Source organism: Equus quagga, chromosome 4, assembly GCF_021613505.1.
Source record: "Equus quagga isolate Etosha38 chromosome 4, UCLA_HA_Equagga_1.0, whole genome shotgun sequence".
Classification (NCBI taxonomy): Eukaryota; Metazoa; Chordata; class Mammalia; order Perissodactyla; family Equidae; genus Equus; species Equus quagga.
The window spans coordinates 109,660,554-109,682,103 of record NC_060270.1 but is presented as its reverse complement, the minus strand read 5'-3'; the positions used below and the strand labels follow the sequence as shown (position 1 = coordinate 109,682,103).

The 21,550-nt window shown below is 37.4% G+C and overlaps 2 protein-coding genes across 2 annotated transcripts; one reads left to right on the top strand and one right to left on the bottom strand.

Moving 5' to 3' along the window:
- The first annotated feature begins 230 nt into the window (after positions 1-230).
- Positions 231-11,187, top strand: METTL5 (methyltransferase 5, N6-adenosine). The gene is made up of 7 exons (XM_046659025.1): positions 231-698; positions 2,605-2,719; positions 3,080-3,261; positions 4,036-4,118; positions 9,074-9,125; positions 10,662-10,711; positions 11,136-11,187. Exons 1-7 carry the CDS (start codon positions 590-592, stop codon positions 11,172-11,174), a joined length of 630 nt encoding a protein of 209 aa, XP_046514981.1. The 5' UTR covers positions 231-589; the 3' UTR covers positions 11,175-11,187.
- Positions 10,941-20,950, bottom strand: SSB (small RNA binding exonuclease protection factor La). The gene is made up of 12 exons (XM_046659024.1): positions 20,837-20,950; positions 19,050-19,124; positions 16,508-16,611; positions 16,246-16,420; positions 15,494-15,601; positions 15,306-15,406; positions 13,792-13,863; positions 13,181-13,223; positions 12,453-12,593; positions 11,916-12,102; positions 11,649-11,780; positions 10,941-11,327 (listed from the first exon to the last, which is right to left on the bottom strand). The coding sequence occupies exons 2-12, from the start codon at positions 19,113-19,115 to the stop codon at positions 11,239-11,241; spliced, it is 1,218 nt and encodes a 405-aa protein (XP_046514980.1). The 5' UTR covers positions 19,116-19,124; positions 20,837-20,950; the 3' UTR covers positions 10,941-11,238.
- Positions 20,951-21,550: the final 600 nt, after the last annotated feature.

Here is a 21,550-nt window from a genome sequence, read left to right as displayed (position 1 = left end):
TCCTTTGAGGGCCTGCAGGTACTCAAAGAAAAGCTAGAGGGTAATGCCTTCGCGACAGGTGTGCGCGAGGACTGCGAGAAGGGCGGGCTATACCGGTGGTACGGACCCGCCCAGGTGCAGGTGAACGAGGCGCTTGGGTCGCCAACGGAACCTGTGCGCGCGGCCGTGGTTGCAGATCGGCGCAGGGACTCCGGGCAGCGGGACGCCTGCGCGACTGCGTAGCGGCACTTCCGGCCCCGGCCGAGGCGACAGCAACCTCCTGAAGTCCCGGAACGCGGCGCGTGGAATCCTGCGAGGCCTCCAGGGCGGAGCCGACGCGGGTCTGCGAGGAGCCCGAGATCCCCTCGGGATACCTAGGGGCGCGTCAGAGGCGGGCGGAAGAGTCCGCCCGCCGCTGGCGCAAGGAGGAGTGCGGGAACAGCCTGGGCCGGGTGTGTCCCTTGCGCCCGGCGTCCCCTGCCGGGTCCCCGGCCTGCGGCGCTGAAAAGGGGGCGGGGGTCAGCGTAGGGGGATGAAGAGCCAGGTTAAATAGGTTTCTCTGCAGATCCAGGGCCCTTAAACCCTGACAGCCCACACTTGTCTTTAAAAAATGAAGAAATTAAGGCTTAAGGAATTAGAGAGTCGCCTGCAACAAGTGGATGGATTCGAAAAGCCCAAGCTACTTCTAGAACAGTATCCGACCAGGCCGCACATTGCAGGTAGGGCGGCTGGTGACCACACCCTTGCTTCGCGAGTTAGTCCTGTCTACTCCGTAATCAAAATAGAACAGTTATTTGGATACAAAGAATATCTAGAGGAATTCTGCTCTAAGATTACATATCACATTAGAGAGAACTTCCTTGACACCACAGCTAAAGACACGACACAAACACAAACACCCTCTTGAACCTTTTACTGTTTGGTTTCTGCATACCCCTTAACCCTGTCAGACATCTTTCATTATACTGTACACCCCCCGAGGGCAAGAAATTTCATGGTCTTGTTCACACAATTCCCAGTGCCTAGAAGAGTTTCTGGTGCTAGTTAGGAGCTCTATAAATATAAGGATCAATTTCCTCTTGCAACGAATTGCCAGTGCAAGGGTTCCTTTGCTATACTCTGCCCTAGAAATTAGTACTAGAGTTGGTAGCTGAAGGACTGGGTTTAACAAATCCAGAATAGGGGCTATATAAAGATGAGGATGCATTTCACTTTTAAGAAATGATCTGAGAATCAGCATGTTGTTTGAGGAGAGAGACTGGGAATGCTGGAGAGAACATAGGAAAAACTATTCATATTTAACAAACATTACCAAGACATTGGGGAGTCTTAGGGAAATTAATTTGTTGGGAACACCTGCAAGGAAGAATCCCTCCCAGCTCCAACGTAGTTCTGTTTCTAAGCTGCTGATGAAAGCCAGGGAAAATACATGCATATCTGCACCTGACTCCAACATTGTCGTAATTCCAACCAAAAATTGGTACAAAACTGTGTCTGGGTTAAAACCAGTTTTCTCAATTTAGATAATGACTTCTTTAATGTCTTCTGACGGTAGGTTTTCATAGTGGAATCCAATTTAAAAAAAAAAAAGTTATTTCACACCCAGTGTGTAACATACACATGGGTGTGGTAATTCTTTGAGATACCAGCTTCAAAGTCACTAACACCTGCAGCAATAATCAGGACAGCACAGTCAGCCTGAGATGTCCCTGTAATTGTATTTTTGATAAAACCTCTGGATCCTGGGGCATTAGTGATGGCTGGTATTCCTTGCTGGGTTCAGATATCCACAGGGAAGTATCAATGGTATTACTCATGCTTAACCTTCATTATATCCCAGACCTTTGTGTATTTGAAAGATCCCTTTCCAATCTCAGCAGCTTCTGCTCTGCTCCTCAATAGTTCTCTTATCAGGTCTCATTAGTATATTATGAATATATGTGTCTGTAGATCATGAATATATGTCTGAATATATGTGACTGAAGGCTATATTGTGGATGTAGGTCTTCTCCTTTCCTATTCTAGCTTGAACTTACGTCACCTATGTTCCAGTGACAAACTTATTGCAAAAAAGTTCTGTGCCATTTGAGTGTTAACGCTTGTTTGATATTAGTGTTTCCCAGACTCTCAGATTTCACAGATCAGTAAAATTTCAAAACAATTTTGGAGACTGATAATAGGGTTGCCAAGTTTATATTCTGACAAGGAAAGATTTCTTAAAACCTATATACTCTTTACCATCCTTTCATAAAAATAATATTCCAACATCAAAGAAAGAACTGATATATATATGTATGTATGTATGGCAATGTTTTGAATAGGCTGAGGAAAAATAAAATATTTTGACCTTATTTTTCCCATTTTACCTAAAAGTTTTGTCATTCTTGGCATTGGCAGCAGAGACAAGTTTTTGGGAACCACTGATAATGTTACTAGCCTTTGTGGGGCCTCTTGCTGCATACCAAGTTACTATACCTTATGTTTTTAAAATAATCTGTAACAATATTTGGAGAAGGACTAAATAATGCAAGACAAGAAATTATTTTAGAAAGAGTCATTTGCACAAATTGGATTTTGGTCATCAACTTGCTTACTTATTCCCTAATATGTTTTTTGATCTTTTAGCATGTATGCTGTATACAATCCATAACACATATGATGACATTGAAAATAAAGTGGTTGCAGATCTAGGATGTGGGTGTGGAGTGCTCAGCATCGGAACTGCAATGTTAGGAGCAGGGTAGGTGACCCAGTATATACTATTTGGGGATGAGGTGGCTTTAATAAGAAACTTAAATAGGATTAACTGAATTATATTTATGGGACTCTACAGTATGAGATGAGAGGAGCAAGATTCTCTGAGTATATCTTGAATGGGCAGATCATCAAAACAAACTAAAAAACAATGGTAACAGCAGTAGTCAGATGCCTCCCTTTTATACAAACCTGAGTTTCCATCCCCTGCCCAGTTGGGAAATCATGCTGTTGAAAGGCAACACTCACTCTTACTTTGCCAGTTGGATTAAAAAGGTTTACGGTTTTAGTTTTGTTGTTTTGACTTGGGAGCTATAAGTAGTCACTCTGCGTTTTGTATTTATAGGTTGTGTGTTGGATTTGACATAGATGAAGATGCATTGGAGATATTTAATAGGAATGTGGAAGAGTTTGAGTTAACAAATGTTGACATGATTCAATGTGATGTGTGCTCATTATCTAACAGAATGTCCAAGTCATTTGATACAGTAATTATGAATCCTCCCTTTGGGACCAAAAATAATAAAGGTTAGTAACAAGAATCAGGTGTACTGGTATATTTATAAAAAACTAAGTTTTAAATATCATTTTCCTTGGGTTAAGTGATTTTATCATAGTTTATTAAATAAACAAATTTCTTACCTGTACAGTTATTACAATTTCAATTTGTTTAATGCATGGATAGGGAATTGAATTTTTCAGTCTTTGTTTTCACAAATTTGTTCTAAGTGAATAAAGTCTTTTTTTTTCACTTATTTATATTCCATCAGGTTTCAAGAATGATTTACCTAATAATTATGAATGATGATGAATCCTATAAAGGATTTTATACTTTAGAACCTATTTTTAATGCATTAGCACACCCAAGGTTTCAACATGTGTCCATCAGTGACTCACTGTGGCTATTTATTTTTTGTATGCTGCAGGCAAGGAGGGTAGGAAGTCAGTAGGACAGGGAAAAGACCTGCATAGTTTAAAAGTTCTCCCTCCACCTCTCGCCTGATTCTGATTACTACTCTGTCCTTTCCCTTCTCCCCTCTTTGAAAATCGTTAATTGGGAATATGATACTAAAATGTTTACTTTAGCCTTATTTAACCAAGGCAGTATAATTCTGGTTTTAGCTTATCAACCTTAAAAGGTATTTAGATACTTTACTTATTTGTGCACTACCTTATTGCAGAAAGAATTCAAAATGGCTGTTTTGGAGTTTGGAAAAAATGTTTCTAAATACCTGGTAATCATTTAAGCTTCTATTTTGACAACAGGTATATAATGTAAATCGGAACTTTTTCTACTCTTAGGGACAGATATGGCATTTCTGAAGACTGCCTTGGAAATGGCAAGAACAGCAGTATATTCTTTACACAAATCCTCAACTAGAGAAGTAAGTTCAAATCATTGTGATATTGTGTCATTTATTTTTTATTGTATAAGTTTCTGGTGTACATCTTTATAATTTTACACCTGTATACACTACTAAATGATCACCACCAGCAGTCTAATTACCATCCATCACCATACAGTTGTCTCCCTTCACACATTTCATCCACCCCACAACTCTCTTCCCCTCTGGTAACCACTAATCTGTTCTCTGTATCTGTGAGTTTGTTTTTATTTTGTTCGTTTGTTTCTGTCTTTTGAGATTCCACAATAAGTGAAATCATACAGAATTTTACTTTCTCTGTCTGACTTATTTCATTTAGCATAATATCCTCCAGGTCCATCCATGTTGCTGAAAATGGCGATTTCATTCTCTTTTATGGCTGAGTAGTATTCCAGTGTATAAATATACACCACATCATTATTCATTCATCCACTGATGGACACTTTGTTTGTTTCCATATCTTGGCTCTCGTAATTAATGCTCAGTGAACATAGGGTTGTATATATCTTTTTGAATTAGTGTTTTCTTGTTCTTTGCATATATACTCAGAAGTAGAATTGCTGAGCCATATGGTAGTTCTATTTTTATTTTTTGAGGGAACTTCATACTATTTTCTGTAGTGGCTGCACCAGTTTACATTCCCGTCAACGGTGCAGAAGGATTCCGTTTTCTTCATAGCCTCGCCAACACTTGGTTCTTTTTTTTTTTTTTTGAGGAATGATATCTGAGCTAATATGCTCTGCCAGTACTCCCCTTTTTGCTGAGGAAGATTGGCCCTGAGCGAACATCTGTGCCCATCTTCCTCTATTTTATATGTTGGATGCCTGCCACAGTATGGCTTGATAAGTGGTACATAGGGCCACACCCGGGATCCAAATGGGTAAACCCTGGGCCGCTGAAGCAGAGCATATGAATTTAACCACTACACCACTGGGCCAACCCCTACACTTGTTATTTCTTGCTGTGTCATTTATTTTTAAATTCATGACAGTGTTTTAAGGATTTGCCATGAATACTAGATACCAGGGTATCTATTTCTCCTGAAATTTTTAAACATCGCACTTAGAAACTGAATCTTCCCTTTAACTAGCTAGCATTTGTGATTAGCTTTCTTCCAGCCTATCTAACTTCTTTTGTCAAAGATTTGTTCAGGCAGAAACTGTTACCAGGAAAGAGCTTATAATTCAGGAGCAGAGAAGCATGGTATAACTAGGGTAACAATATGTCCTCCTTTGCATGGGTAAGTCCTGGTTGATGCCTGTAGTTCCACTGTCCCTGTGTGGCCTGGATGCATAAGGGAGGCAGTAAGGCCTGTTTTTTAAGAACACTAAGCTGGAGCTAAACTCTTCTGAGTTCAGAACCAATCTCTTCTATTCTTCTTGCCAGGATATAACACATGGGGGTGTATAAGATATATTCTAGAAAATTGGTGATAGGGGTGGTACATTTTTTTTAGTGTCAGTATAACATAGTGATCAAGAACAGAGACTGAAAGCCAGACTGCCTAGGTTCAGATCTGAACTCTGCTGCTTGCCAGCTGTGTTACCGTGGTCAAGGTACTTGAGTTCAGTTTCATACCTATACTGTACTCACCTGTACACTTGAGTATAAGGAACTAAGAATGCCTTATATTTTGTAGGGTTGTTGTGAAGATTAAATGAGTAAATATTTACAAAGCACTTAGAATTGTCTGGCATATGTAATTGCTGTATTAGCTATATTACTTTAAATCATACATGTATTAAGAGATTTTAAAGTAGTTTTGTAGGAAAAATATTTTGTGTAAATACAGTGTACTGGAATCCATTTGGAAACATTAAGTTCTGGATTTAGGGTAATCTAATAAGTCTTTAAGAAATATAAAATTACATGGCTAAAAAATATATACTTCTAACAATGAGCAGTTGTACGTGTAGGTAAGCAGTAGAACACAGCATAACTTTGCTGGTAAATAAATCCCCATTCGATGTGTGAAACCAAACACCAGTTAATTACTGGTATGTAAAAAGTTTGTGCTGAGGAGGTCCCTGAGACCATCCTCAGGTTTGATGATTCCCAAGGAAGTGTCACAGGATTCAGCATATAGTCATACTCATGGGTATGATTTATTACAGCTAAAGGATACAGAGCAAAATCAGCAAAGGGAAAACCAGGTACAAGCTTCCAGAGTTCCCTCCCAGTGGAGTCACACAGCATGCATTTAATTCTCCCAGCAGCAAATTTTTGTGACAAGGCATGTGAAATGTTGTCAACCAGGGACGCTCAATAGAGACTCAGTGCCCTGGGTTTTTATTGGGAATTGATCATGTAGGCACCCCCCCTGCCTAGCACATACCCAAATTCCAGACTCCCAGTAGTAAAACAGGTATTCAGCATAAACAGTTTAAGCACAGTGAACCACTGTTACCAATTAAGGGGATGGGGAGTGGAAACCCTCCCAAAATCTAAGTTCTCATACTCCAACCAAGGGCTAACCTTATATGTAGGCCTTTCTAAGGATAAGCAGTCAATCATGCTATAAACTTTTCCGCACAGCTTGGCATAACATAAATTTTGTTACTCATATACAGTTCATGCAGACCAAGTAAAATATGCCAGTAAAAAATGCAATTAAGCAGCAAAGTCTAATTATTTCAATGAATTCCTGTAGCCACATCACCAAGGAACTCCCATCTTCGTTGTTTGGTATTTCCATGTTCCACCATTAGGAGGCAGTATCATCACCCTTACTTTAACAGGCTTAATAGTTGAATTTTAAGCAAATATTTTATCAAGTGCATTTTTATTTAGACAGTGCAGTAACTTAAGAAATTAATCTGGTGTGTACTGTGCATACTGTGAAGGAGATATGAGGAGAAATTAACTTCTAATATTAAGATGGTCCCTATTATATGCTGTAGATGTATCTGCTATAAGCTTGTGATAATTTTGTTGGTTTTAAGTATTATATATAATTAGTAACACTGTCAGTGAAGCTTACCCCACACCCCCTTAACTATAGACTCTTATCTTTTAAAAGTGCTTGACCCTCTATTCATAATATAGGAGCATTTTATATAATTTTTTTTTCCCCTGAGGAAGATTAGCCCTGAGCTAACATCTGTGCCTCTCATCTCTATTTTTGTATGTGGGTCACCAGCGAAGCATGGCTGACGAGTGGTGTAGGTCTGTGCCTGGCATCCGAACCTGCAAACCTGGGCTGCTGAAGCAGTGTGTGCCAAACTTAACCAGTATGCCCCAGGGCTGGCCCCCTACAGTAGTATTTTGATAGAAATATTTAGGTAAAGTATGTGTCCAGGTAGATATACTAATAAACAGTGTGACTCTCAAAGCTATCTTGTGCTATCTTCCTTCATTAGGCATTGTGAGAATTTAGTTCTTGGCTCATAGTTAAAGCAAAGTAGGTAAGCCAGGCACTGTTCTTTCAGTGTTTATCCCAAGCTTAGCCCATTCATTCTTTGACATCTCTGCCAGAACCAACCACATTCCACTGTATAATCTAACATCTAAAACCTCTTTCACTAGCCTTAGGGCTCACATAGCAAAGAAATGTCATCATAATTTATTTCTCACAAAGTTTTCAATAATCCTAAGAGTCCATTAAATTATAATATTATTTGCATTAAAGTCTGTGTCCTTATACAGAAAGTCTAGATCTCAAAGTAGGGGAAAAATATGCCCAGAACTGGGACTATTTATTAAGTTCAAGAAAAAACTACAAGCACAAATATATTGTCAGTATTGTTTATAACAAATATTTGAACCTAAAATTGAGGGAAAGTTAACTATTGTTATCAATCAGCTTGATGCCAATTAAGTACTATGAACACTACCAACATGAACAAAATGCTTATAATACCAAATATTGATATCTCTACTATTCTATTTCTAGAAAATTATGCATGTTAACTTAATTAGGGGATTATAGGCAAGGCACTTTTCATATTCCCCAACAATATGATCAGAGATACCATTATTATCCTCATTTAACAGATGAGGAAACATGCACAGAAAGAATAAGTAATTTGCTCAGGGTTACATAGCTGGTAAGTTGCAGAGTTGCAGTTCAATGCATGCTGTCTGGTTCCAGAGACGATGTTCTTAACCACTATACCATACTGCCATGCCACTGAATTGCTTGTGGACACAGATCTTTACTGAATGGTTTCCAGGATAGTTGTATATATTGATGAAATAACGTTGTAGAAACCCTATGTGAGGGGCTGGCCCCATGGCCGAGTGGTTAAGTTCGCGCCTCTGCTTCGGCGGCGTGGGGTTTCACCAGTTTGAATCCTGGGTGTAGACATGGCACTGCTCATCAAGCCATGCTGAGATGGCATCCCACATGCCACAACTAGAAGGACCCACAACTAAAAATACACAACTGTGTACCAGGGGGCTTTGGGAGAAAAAGGAAAAATAAAATCTTAAAAAAAAATAAAAATACGTGAGTACATTATGCACTTCAATGTATTTCTGAACTAATAGCTTTATTTCTTTGATTTAATTATGTAATTTGGTTCAGATTGTTAAATATATTGAAATGGCTTAGTTTCTTTCTTTTTTTTTTAACAATTTTATTTTCTCTTTTTCTCCCCAAAGGCCCCCGGTACATAGTTGTATATTTTAGTGGTGGGTCCTTCTAGTTGTGGCATGCAGGATGTCACCTCAGCATGGCCTGATGAGCAGTGCCATGTCCATGCCCAGGATCCAAACTGGCAAAACCCTGGGCTGCCAAAGTGGAGCATGTGAACTTAACCACTTGACCACGCGGCCGGCCCCAGCTTAGTTTCTTATTTTCAAAATACTGTCCATCCAGTTGAAAAATTTTTAAGGGTCTAATCTAAATTCTAATGAAATTTTAAAAGCTTAAAAACTTACTGTCAAGTATTAATAAAAAGCAACTTTTTTAAAATTTAAAAATCAGCTCACATTAACATGTTATTTATGTTCAGCATATTCAAAAGAAAGCTGCAGAATGGAAAATCAAGATAGATATCATTGCAGGTAAGACAATTAAGTTTCTCACAAAAAAAATCTCAACTCTAATTATCTATGAAGGCCACCATACATTAGCCCAACAGAATTTTTATATAGGTGCTGAGAAAACATACTGTGGATCATGTTTTCCAGTGTGGCAAAATGTATGTGGTTGATAACGGGTTGGAAATAAGAGTAAAGGCAGGCTATCAGTGTTTGCCTAAGACTGTTCCAATTTGTGCATTTTACTGAAAATTTCTAATAGCACCCAAGTATTTGGTCCCTCTAGGCTCAGACGGAACCATGTATAGCATCACAGTGACTTAAGACCTTGGGCACGGAGTTGGTCAGACCTCAGTTTGAAATCCATTCAGACAATACCGCCAGATTATGCCTGGATTACCTATTTCAATTCTCTAACTATCCCTAGAGTCAAAATAACATGTAGCTTTTTCTTTCTTTAGTAGGAGATACAATATAATCATCTACACTATGAGTAAATCATGTTTGATATATTTTTATTAGTAAATTGGATAACGTACACAATCATCAAAATGGAGAAAGCATACAACTAGAAGCTAACATTTAATCCAAATAATTCTGAAAAGCTGGAAATAAGAGTTTAATAAGGGAGTAATGTTTTTTACATAATAAACTATGGATTAGCACTGTGGTGTTAACCACAGAACTAGATCTATTACTGTTCATAATAGTAGTGTGAGGTATGAAAGCTCTATCAGTCTGCCTATTATATTTCAGTATTGTCATTCCTTACCTGGTGTAAGGTCTAATACGCAACACAGAACACCTCAGAACAGTTTCAGTAGTATACCAAGCGAAAGCCTTGCTACTCCAAATGTGGTCCTCAGACCATCAGCATTGACATCTCTTGGGAGCTTGTTAGACTTGCAGAATTTCAGGCTCCACCCAGATCTACTGAATTGTATGTAACCTGCATTTCAACAAGATTTGATTTGACTTGACAGTGATTTGATTACACATTAAAATTTGACTGCTGTGACCTACAAAGTTAGAGTTTATGTTACAAAATATTAAGGATAGGTAGATTGCCATCTCTCTAAAAGTGATCAGTAGTTAAGTTTGGAGAACTTACATTATTCTTTAGAAGGAAAGAGTATGAAAAGTGGGTTTTCATTTGAGAACTTAGTAGGAAAACAATTAGCTACCATTACTAAAATCCAGACAAGAAATTTTAAAAATAAGCATGATTATTATGAGATTGCTAGCTGTAGATTAGGAAATTAAAAATAGGAAAGTACTATCATTTTCATAGTATATGCTTTTTTGTCCACTTGTTCTCCTAGTCCTAAACTCTTCCCCATAACCTCAAATTTTGGTATAAATGACCAAAATAACAGAAATGCCAAGCTCAACATGCCATGGCTAATCTTGGGGATATATCAAGTCAGTTCTTGGTTAAGTTAAAGTAACAGGTCTAAAATGTTTGGCTTACCCGCATTTAGAACTTGATTTTTTTTTTAGTCAAGGTTCCTAAATGTTTGGAAATACAGTTCTTATCCTTAGGTGGTTTTTGTTTTATAGAGCTGCGATACGACCTGCCAGCATCATACAAATTTCATAGAAAGAAATCAGTAAGTCTCTTGATTCTTGCTTATCTATATTCAGTACTGAAAAACTGTGCAATAAGTAATTATTTCTAATGTTATCAAGTTGCATGAATAAATACAGAAAGCCAGCCTAGGAGACAGGATAATTAACTGTGGGATGGACCTATAATTAAAAGCCAGTACTCTGGTTTAACATAAATTCTTCCTCAAATGCTTTGGGCACAAAAAAGGAAAATAAACTAAGTTGTTGCTTTTTTTATATAGTATATATTTTATTAGTTTGTACTAATACATTCTCATATTACAAAGGCAATTTAGTGGAAGAATTTTTCTTTCGATATTTGAATCATCTGAAATAACACAAACAGAACTATACATTAAAAAAAAATCCTCCTTTGGATAACAAAAAAAGACAAGTTAAACAACAAAAAATTTTCCTTTCTTACAGGTGGACATTGAAGTGGACCTAATTCGCTTTTCTTTTTAAAAGCCTCCAAAAACAAAAGCAGCTTAAAACCTAATTAAAGTGAATAAAAAATTTGTTTACTAAACTACTGGTCTCCGGCACCATTTTCTGTTTTCTGTTGCTTTGATGCAGGTTCTTCTTTGTCTGTTTCTTCTCTTGCTCTTTTTACTGGTCCTATACAATAAGAAAATTAATTTTTGTTAAGTTCACTGTAAGCATCACTTATTTTAATACTGAGCATAATTATCAAAAATAATTGTGTAAAAAGATTAGCAACAACTTCTACACCAATGAGAAAAGGCTTTTCCTTTAGTACAGACCTACTCTGTAAGCTTATCTCTTCCAAAAATCCTTGTTTTTCACTTGTAAAACAGCATAGCCAGGGTAAATCACAATCTGAGAATGCCACCCATAGAGAAGTTGAAAAACGACATCACTGTTCTCCCCCACAAATAATTTCTCGTGAAAGTACTAAAGGACTTTAGAAAAACTTACTAGATGCACCATTTTCATCATGTTCATCATCACTATCAAATTTAGTTTTCTTGCCCTGAAACTGTACTTTTCCTTTAGCAGACCCACTCTGGGCAGCTTTATTTCCCTTTCCTTTTCCTTTAAATCTGCGACCTGTAGAGACATAATTGAGAAATCAGTAAAGAAATGTTTTAAATCTGTCAGTGTGCTTCAATAATGATTAAAACTTATTCTCAAGCAAATGAGTTAAAATATCCAAGCTGTCAAAGAAAAATTGGAACTAATGACCTTTTGACTTCCATTTGTTTAGGGATTCTTGTTGATCTTCTATGATTTTTTTCAATGCTTCTTTTTCCACATCTCCATCTAGTACCTCCCATGTCACTTCTTTGTTCCTTAATTGTAGGTTACCATTATTTGCATCTTTAGCTTTATCCAGTGCTTCCTTAGCTTTTTCTTTAAATAGAATTATTCCCTACACCAAAGATAGAAAATGAAAGCCTTAAGTTTTTAGTCCCACAGTTGATTCCTTTGCTCAAAGTAATTTTTCCTACCCTGCAAATCTTCTATGCTGTTACCAGTTTCAATGAATTTTACAAAACTTGTAGTCACTGATACCGTTATTCATAGCATAATTCACAAAATATCAGACACCATGTCCAGTGAGGGCAATGACAAAACACAAAGTAAATGACCAAATCGAAACTATTATCATAAACACATTAATAAAAAAAGTGCTTTCTTTCTACTGATTTTATCTTCTAAAAGAAAAGTTTCTATGAATTTTTAAACTGATTGCTAAGAAGCATATAAATGTTTCCAAACCTCTTTTGCTCCTCTGACAAAGTCTATCCATTTTATTTCACCATGATTTGAGAAAAGGATGTGCAAATCTTCTCTACAGGTCTGATCATCCAAGTCCCCTGAAAATTTCAGCAAGCAGCCAATCTTTTCTTCTAGAGATTTCTATAAAAATATACAAGGCAATAAAAAAGTTTCTTAAAACCAACCACAAATCAAATGGCTTATACCACTCTATACCTATAAAAGGAAAAAGCTAGAAACTAAAATGCTATTTTGTGTGTGTGTGAGGAAGATTAGCCCTGAGCTAACATCTGTGCCTGTCTTCCTCTGTTTTATGTGGCACGCCACAAGAGCATGGCTCGATGAGCAGCGCTAGGTCTATGTCTGGGATACGAACCTGTGAGCCCTAAGCCACCAAAGCAGAGCAAGCGAACTTAACTACTATGCCACTGGGCCGGCCCCCTAAAATGCTATTTTGAAGTAGTTTAACAGTTGGTGCATTTTCCTTTGTTCTACAATGGCTTCTGCTTTTAACTCATTTAATTTCTCCAACAAAATAATATTTAATTAGTTATATATTTAGTTATTATATAAATCTGGTTAATTCTAGGCAATATTATTTGCTATTATTTTAGTGCAATAACAACCGTAGACTTGCTTACTTATGTATATTTTTTAAAAAGTCCTCAGACTTTTAGTCTCATAACTTTGAATGATAGGTTTCTTAGATACCAGTAATATATACTTACCATTTCAGCATTTTCTGCTAACTTTTGTTTTTCTTCTTGCTCCCTACAAATAAATATATAATTAGAGCATTTCCATTTACTATATAAGAAAATTAAATCCTAATAAAGTTAACCTTGATCATGATCACTAAACTACTTAATAACCAAAGCTAGTGTGTAGGTTTTCTTTCTTTCTTTCTTTTTTTTTTTGAAGATTAGGCCTGAGCTAACATCCACCACGAAGCCTCCTCTTTTTGCTAAGGAAGGGCCCTGAGCTAACATCCATGCCCATCTTCCTCTACTCTATACATGGGACACCTGCCTCAGCATGGCTTGATAAGCAGTGCATAGGTCCATGCCCAGGATCCAAACTGGCAAACCCTGCGGCTACCAAAGCAGAACGCATGAACTTAACCGCTATGACACCAATCTGGCTGCCCTAGGTTTTCTGACTGTCCAATGCTCGACTGCAACATAATGTGGATCAAAGATTATCAAGGCTGCTTAAGACCTCAGTGTTACACAAAAGAAAGGCCCCTTGCTACTCATTTCAGAGGTATCATCAGCTCTACTTCCTAGTCTAGTCAAACGTCTAAGGAATGAAAATGTTATGGTTAGCTCAACGTACTTACTGTTTAGCTCGTAATTTAGCTTCTACTTTATTTTGCTTCCTTTCTTCATTTTTTTTTGCAAAGTAGTCTTCCCTAAAGGACACAAAATATAGAGGCTAAGTTCATGAGACCAAAGATAAATTGCAAATTATCTTGAATGATTTAAGACGTGGCATAGGAAGGAATGTTACATTTTCCATTGACACAATTACCTAAAAATTTAAAAGATGCAGAAGAAGTTACTCTTATGGTCTTTTTAGTAACAGCTTTACTAACAAATAATTCACATGCCATAAAATTCTCCCTTTTAAAGCATACAATTCAATGTTTTTTAGTATATTCAGAATTGTATAACCATTACTATTAACTAATTGCAGAACATTTTCATGATCCCCCAAAGCAAGCCTATATCCATTAACAATCTCATGGTTTTCAATATAGGAAAAAAATAATAAAACAGAAGTTACGTAAATACTTTAATGTTTCATAGTTTTCTATGGCGTTCATTTCAGAAATGGAGAAAATTCTAAAATCCCTGAGACCCAAGAATAAGAGCAATCATGAAAATCCCATGTTAAAAAATACTTTTGAGGGTTTAACATATACCATGATTCATCACAGTGTATCCCTAAGTCCATCAAGCTTAGTACAAAGCACTTAGAAGATTGTGTAATGTAAAAGTAGAGAACTAGGGCTCTACAATGAACTTTATCATGAAGATGCTCTGGTTTGTCCTAATTTTTAAAAACACAGAGGGCCAGCTCCGTGGCCGAGTGGTTAAGTTCGTGTGCTCCGCTACAGCAGCCCAGTGTTCGGATCCTGGGCGTGGACATGGCACCACTCATCAGGCCACGTTGAGGCGGCGTCCCACATCCCACAACTAGAAGGACCTGCAACTAAGATATACAACTATGTACTGGGGGGATTTGGGAAATAAAGCAGAAGGAAAAAAAAAAAAAAAGATTGGCAACAGTTGTTAGCCCAGGTACCAATCCTTAAAAAAAAAAAGTAAGATTGGCAACAGTTGTTTCCCCCGGTGCCAATCCTTAAAAAAAAAAGGGAAGATTGGCAACAGTTGTTAGCTTAGGTGCCAATCTTTAAAAAATAAATAAATAAATAAAAACACAAAAACATATTAAAGAATGTGATCCAAATCTCTATTAAATAATCCTTTGTACTATACAGGCATATACAGATAATGAGAAATATAAGAATTATACAGTGATTTATTCTCCAACCACACCAAAAGTCCAAATTTTAGTATCCACCCTGACTTTAAGTTTTAAATGCAACATAAGTACTAAACCTTTACCTCCTTTATTATTGCTAAGAGAAAAAAGGTACTAATAAACACTTCCTTATAGTCTCAAAGGATTAGAAGTTTCCACTGAGCAAACTTCAAGCATTTCTCAAAGGAGGCCTAATGACACTAAAAATACTGGCCTTGCAGGGGATGCTATTCCATACTCCTTACCCCGATGTGGCAATTCCTTTTAACTTAAGTGGCCAGAAGAAACATCAACAAAAAGACTTACTTGAAAAGTATTAGAAGGTCTGTGTCTTTGTACTTCTGGCCAGGGGTCTCAACAAACTTCTTAGCAGATTCAATGCTATCAAACACAGCAAATATTGATCCCTATTAAAAGGAGAAGAAAAGTCTTTTCAAAAGTTACGTCCCATATCTTTTCCAAATAAAAAAGACCGTAATATCATACAACCATACCTTAAACGCTTTGTGCAATGTTCTCCTCATTTGAATATTCAATACTTGACCTTTATCTTCTAACCATTCTTTTATGTCATCAAGGGTTGCATCAGTTGGGAAGCCTTTCTGTAAAGGGAAGAAAGAAGGGTACAAATGACTTCTCAGGTAAACAATTTGCCAGAAATTCTGATTCATTTTGTCTTGAAATGAAGCCAGGATGTCTCGCTCTTAAATGTTTAACAGCTCTGGTTAAGAGCCACTGTTCTCCAATGCAATAAAAGTGACTCGTTTATCTGGGATTCCACTCCAAAATAATCCATTTGGGGCAGAAATAAAACAAGATTAATCACTTGTTAATAGCTGTTGAAGTGGGATAAACAGTACATTATACATTCAATCTCCTTTTGTATGTCTGAAATTTTCCAGAATAAAAAAAAATCTATTTAAAAATTAACTAAAGAAAATTTCTATCAAGTTTAGCTGTTGATGAATAAGAACAGTTGACATGCACTGGGTGCTTATAATATGCCAAAGATTTTGCCCAACAGTGTATGAGTTTTTTCATTTAATTTTCACAACAGTTCTATTAGGTAAAAATTATCATCCCCATTTCTGAAGAAAAGGCTTAAGAGAGGTTAAGAACATTGCCCGAGGACAAATAGTAAGTGGTGAAGCTATGATTTCTGAGCCCTTAGTCTTATCCACTCTACCGTATGTACTTTCTAAATAAGTGTAAGATTTAATTAAATGCATATTAAAGGCCCACTTACAATATAAACAGATCTGTTTTTTACATCATTTTTATACTCATCAGTCACTTCAGGGAGGGGTTTGCTTGGAGATCTTCTGATTTTAGTTTTATCTTCACTTATTTCCATGAGTTCTGCCTTTGATTTGCTCAACGCTTCTACTATTACATTAAAGTCAGTTGTTAGACGGTTTAATCTGAAGAATATATATAAAAGCACTGTAAGACTTAGTAGTAGCACTTGTTAACAGAAAATCTAAAGATGATTTTTAAAAAGTTTTTACCTATTGAATTTTATCATTATCTCCAAAGGTACCCAGCCTTCATCCAGTTTGATCTGTTCCTTTAAAAATTTGTCTCGTGGCAAATTGAAGTCACCAAAATAATACTGCAAGATAATTACAATATATTTCAGAGCACTATATAATACTGACTCCAATCCTGGCTTTTTTTTTTTTTTTTTTACCACCATTATATCACCTAGCTCTATTCTTTAAAAATACAGGACATAACTTAAGAGGCAATAAACATTTTCTCCTAAACATACTATAATAAAATATTTACAGTACAAATTAACAAAAAGATAACACTAAAAATTGATTAGTGAAACGATATAATTAAAAGATATGTCTATAGACTAGAAGCCTTAAAACAAAAACATATTTAAGGATTTAGTATACGAAAAGCCTCTTGTTTCAAATCAGTGTGAAAAGAATAGATTGTTAAATAAAAAGATCTAGAATGAACTAGTTAACCACTCTAAGTTTTAAAAGTTAAAAAAAACTGGTGAGCATTGATCTAATTTAAGCATAGAGGCACTCTTTCTCAGTATAAAAGCAAAGAAAAAGCTATACATGAAAAGACCCAGGTGTGACTACTTAAGAATGCCAAAAGTAGCATAAACAGTAAAAGACAAACATGGAAGTTTGTTAATAATTCTTATGAATCAAAGTGGAAGGGAAAAACCTTAAAATCCTAAAAGAAAAATGGGTAGGGGCCAGCCCCCTGGCTGAATGGTTAAGTTTGCGTGCTCCACTTCGGTGGCCCAGGGTTTCACTGGTTCAGATCCTGGGCGCGGACATGGCAGCGCTCATAAGGCCATGCTGAGGCGGCATCCCACATGCCACAACTAGAATGACCCATGGCTAAAAAATATGCAACTATGTACCCAGGGACTTTGGGGAGGGAAAAAAGCAAACAAAAAAAAAGAAAAGAAAAATGGGTGAAGGTCATTAAAAAGAAATTACTAAAAATAAAAACACACTATAAACATAAAAAAGTTCAACCTCATTATTAATAAAAGAAATGCAATTTAAAGCAATGAAATAGCATTTTTCATCAACAAATTGGCCAAAATTCTAAAAAGAAGAGTACCTACTAGTATTGGCCTGAACAAAGGGAAATGGTAAAGTAGGTAGAGATGTAAACTGGCAATAAGCATCAAAAGTTTTAAAAAATGTGCATAGCCCTTGAGCCAGTGCATCTCCTTCTAGGAATTTTATTTTAAAGAAATCAGTCAACATGTCTACTAAGATTTATATACAATCACATGTCACTTAACAGCAAGGACACAGTCTGAGAAATCCATTGTTAGGCGATTTTGATATTGTGTGAACATCAGAAGAGTGTACTTACACAAAGCTAGATGGTACAGCCTACTGCACACCCAGGCTACATGGTACTAATCTTAAGGGACCACCATTGTATATGCAGTCCATCACTGACTGAAACATCATTACGTGGCACTTGACTGTAAAAAGATATTCATCACAGAACTGCTACAGCTAAAAGATCTGGTAATATCCTACATATTAAATAGGGGATTGGGTAAATTATTAACGACACAAAACTTTACTCCCCTAAAATGCACCCCATGTTTGATGGGGGGAAGAGAAGAAAATAAAAATTATGATAGCATGAGCAGTGACCAAAGTGTGAAAGAGTATTCAACAGGCTTTTAACCTTGACTATCTCAGGAGGGTGGGATTTGATAGGTGTGGAAGGGACATTAACTTTTTCTATATACATCTTTGTATTGTTGTAAATATTAAGCACAGAATAACTAATTTGTAATTTTTCTTCACAATTACAAAGAAATTAGTACAAAAAGTTGTAACACAGGAAATTTTAAATGACAGAGAAGTACAACTTTAAAAAAAAAACAGTTCTGAGAATTAAAAAAAAAAAAAACACACCAAATAACATGATCTGAAGGTCCTCAGTAAGAATATAAAATAAGGAATCATTAAGGAATAATTTTCCATGCCACCATTATTGACACTGTTAAGCTTCAACTTAAATATAATACCTAGGTTCAAAAAAACGCTTAAGACTTTGAAAACAGATATACCGGTAAAAGTTACAATAGCTGAAAAGAACTAATTGGGCAGAGAAAACAACTAGGATGTTCAAGAACGTAAAGTATTATTTAATAGAGAAGGGACTTTCCAAAGGATTTTTATGTTATCTTATTATGTGCCAGGCACTCTTCTACATTTTATTAACTAGCGTAATCCTCACAACCACCGTATGAAGAGGGTACTACTATTATCCTTACTTGATAGACTAGGAAACCAAAGCAAATACAAAAGCAACACTATAGTGTTACCTTTTGAAATGTCTGCAGTCCTTGGATTTCATAAACTGGCTCCACCGATATAAAACTATATACTATTCTATGTTCATCTAATTCCAAGAATCAAAGACAAACCAAATGTTGAATAGGACAATATACTGAAATTAAATGTTCTTTCTGTATTTGTTTTGAGGTCTTAAATATCCTTTCAAAGAGCTTGTTTTTGCAGTTTAATAGAACAAGAATCATACCTCAATTTGATGACAGATTTTAGCCTCCAGAGCAGCCATTTTTTCATTATCACCATTTTCGGCCATTGTGGCTATCTGTGAATTTTCCCAAATTGGCATAAAGAGGTTATTATTTTTTTTACATGAAGCTGAAGACTAGAAAAAGAATGTTTTAAAATTATCGCTATCCCATTATTTTCTTAAAAATCAAGAATTTCTAATTTATTCATTTCTCAAATTTCAACAAAAGAAAACTTAGGAGTAAGTGATAGAAAATTGACACACTATCGATAATCTACACCCCTTTCAGTAAATCAGTGTTCCATCTTCCATAACAAAGCGAGTGGTTATCTTTATTCAGCTGGCCAAGAAAGCTTTGGGGAAAAAAATTCCATTCAACCACTTAACCACCATTTCCAGCTTTAAGCAGATCACCATCTGTCAGTATATTATGGACCTCAGTTCTAATTGTTTTGTGTGGGTCTCATTTCTTTTAAAATTAGTCACAGCTGACTTACCAAAAACTTAGCAAAGATTAAGTAACATAACTTTAAGGTGAAAAAAATTGAAATATTACAGTCAGATTAGGTATCCTATGTTAAGTAACATATGAAAATGATAATTTGAGAGCCTGAGGACACTGAAACAAAGTTAAACTGGGGGTATGGGTAGTAATTCACTAATACATTGGTCAACCTAACAGCCAGTTTCCTGTTTCACATCCCTGACATAAACACTGCAGAAAAAAATGAGACTGTGAGGGTGGTTTGCAGGCATCCCAAACCAAGTCTTCTGACTTCAAATTACTTGCCTACAGTGCTCTGTTAAACCACCTAGTCACCTCCATATTGTACAAAGTGTATTTCCAAGAGCTCATCAAGCCTATCTGCCAAGAGCTGACTCTAGCGGTGAACTCTCATTGGTACGCTCCTCGGAGGCACCGCTTTATACACTGTAATTGCTGGATTACGATGACCTGGACACACACTGGAAGCTCTTCCAATAGGGATTTCTATGGTGCACCTCGCACTAAAAGTTAGCTCAATATTATGCATTGGTTTGTGGACCACGATCTACATAATTAAATTATTACCATGATTTAGGGCCCCTTATAAACCAAAGGGTGAGAAAAAGAACTATTTAGTCTCGACAAGACACTGGCCTATCCAATTTTGGAACTTCGTTTCATCAGATACTTTCCCAGAACGTACACCTAGAAGTGAAATATTACTTACACTTTCTCATTCCGCACAGAAGCCTTGATGTGAGTGAATGAGGACCCTAAAAACCCAAGAATGACGCGAGGGAACACCTGAGGCCCCAATTTTCCGGCCTCCAGTCTGCCCCGCATGATCCAAGGAACCCTCCAACGTTTAGCCAGTGGTAACCTCCCCCAGAAACTTACAGGGGTAGCCCGAAAAGTCCGCGATCGGAGGCACTGGACAGCGGTGGAGGGAGGAAACCTTAAGGACACCGTGGGGACGCGGGCAGCCTATGTCCAGACCCCGCCAAAGCCTGGTCCCAAAGCAACTACTGGCGCGCCTGGGCCCAGACCCGGGCGGGGACCCCCCAGCTCCCGCGTTCTCGCAGAGAGGCCGGTCCGCGATTGCCACGGCCCGCGCCCCTCCGCTCCCTGCGCAGCGCGCCGCCTCGGGCTGCGGCCCACGCGGCACTAGCCCCGACTGTGAGGAAGGCGTGGAGCCGACGTACCCAGCGCCAGGCAGCAAGGAAAGGGAACGCGCCGTCGCGCACCACGCAAAGCAGACCCTTCTGTACCTTCGTCTCATTAGCCACCACGAGGCGCTCACCTTTAAGGTCCTGGTCCCGCAGAGCCGCGCCACAGGATCACTAACAGCGACGGCAATGTCCAGACTTCCCAGCGCCGCCGGCTTGCCTCACGCGCGCAAAGAAGATGGGGGCCCTCCCGGCAGCCCTTGCGGCACTAGTGGGCGGGGCTTCGAGCACGCAGAAACCGGCGCCGCGCTACGAGCATGCGCGCCGGCCCCGGGCTCCCACGGCTCGCGGAGTCCCGCCCTCGCTCTGAGAAAATTGGGTGACAAAGTGCAGCAGGGTGTTAGACCGTGTTAGGGTAAATATTTATTTTTACGTAGTTTTGGACAGCACTGGTATCTCCAGCTCTTCCTTAGACTCTCCATTTAAATGAAGTGTTTGGCCTTTTATTGCAGATTATGCTTTTCAGAAAAAGTGTTTTAATTATCCATGTATATCTTTTTTTAACGGTAAATATTTAATGTCTACAAAATTTAACATATGTATTTTCGTAATTATTACATTGTTTTCATAAAAATTACATAATACTTGAAAGCAATTTGTTGTTTTGGGTTTTTCTTGTTTTAGGTATTTTAAGTGGTTATGAGGAAGAATTCTCAACTTTTTTTCACTTTTTTTATTTTTCTTTATTGAGGTAACATTAGTTTGTAACATTATATAAATTTCAGGTGTACATCATATTTCGATTTCTGTGTAGATGACATCATGTTCAGCACCCAAAGACTAATTAC

What these genes read in the sequence shown, in the direction of transcription:
- METTL5 (XM_046659025.1), top strand. Translation starts at nt 590, where the DNA reads ATGAAGAAATTAAGGCTTAAGGAATTAGAGAGTCGCCTGCAACAAGTG. An exon ending in ACTGCAATGTTAGGAGCAGG is followed by an intron (nt 2,720 to 3,079) that starts GTAGGTGACCCA and finishes TTGTATTTATAG; the next exon opens with GTTGTGTGTTGGATTTGACA. An exon ending in CAAGATAGATATCATTGCAG is followed by an intron (nt 9,126 to 10,661) that starts GTAAGACAATTA and finishes TTTGTTTTATAG; the next exon opens with AGCTGCGATACGACCTGCCA.
- SSB (XM_046659024.1), bottom strand. Translation starts at nt 19,115, where the DNA reads ATGGCCGAAAATGGTGATAATGAAAAAATGGCTGCTCTGGAGGCTAAA. An exon ending in AAATCTGTCATCAAATTGAG is followed by an intron (nt 16,612 to 19,049) that starts GTATGATTCTTG and finishes ATTATCTTGCAG; the next exon opens with TATTATTTTGGTGACTTCAA. An exon ending in TGATGAAAATGGTGCATCTA is followed by an intron (nt 11,328 to 11,648) that starts GTAAGTTTTTCT and finishes CTTATTGTATAG; the next exon opens with GACCAGTAAAAAGAGCAAGA.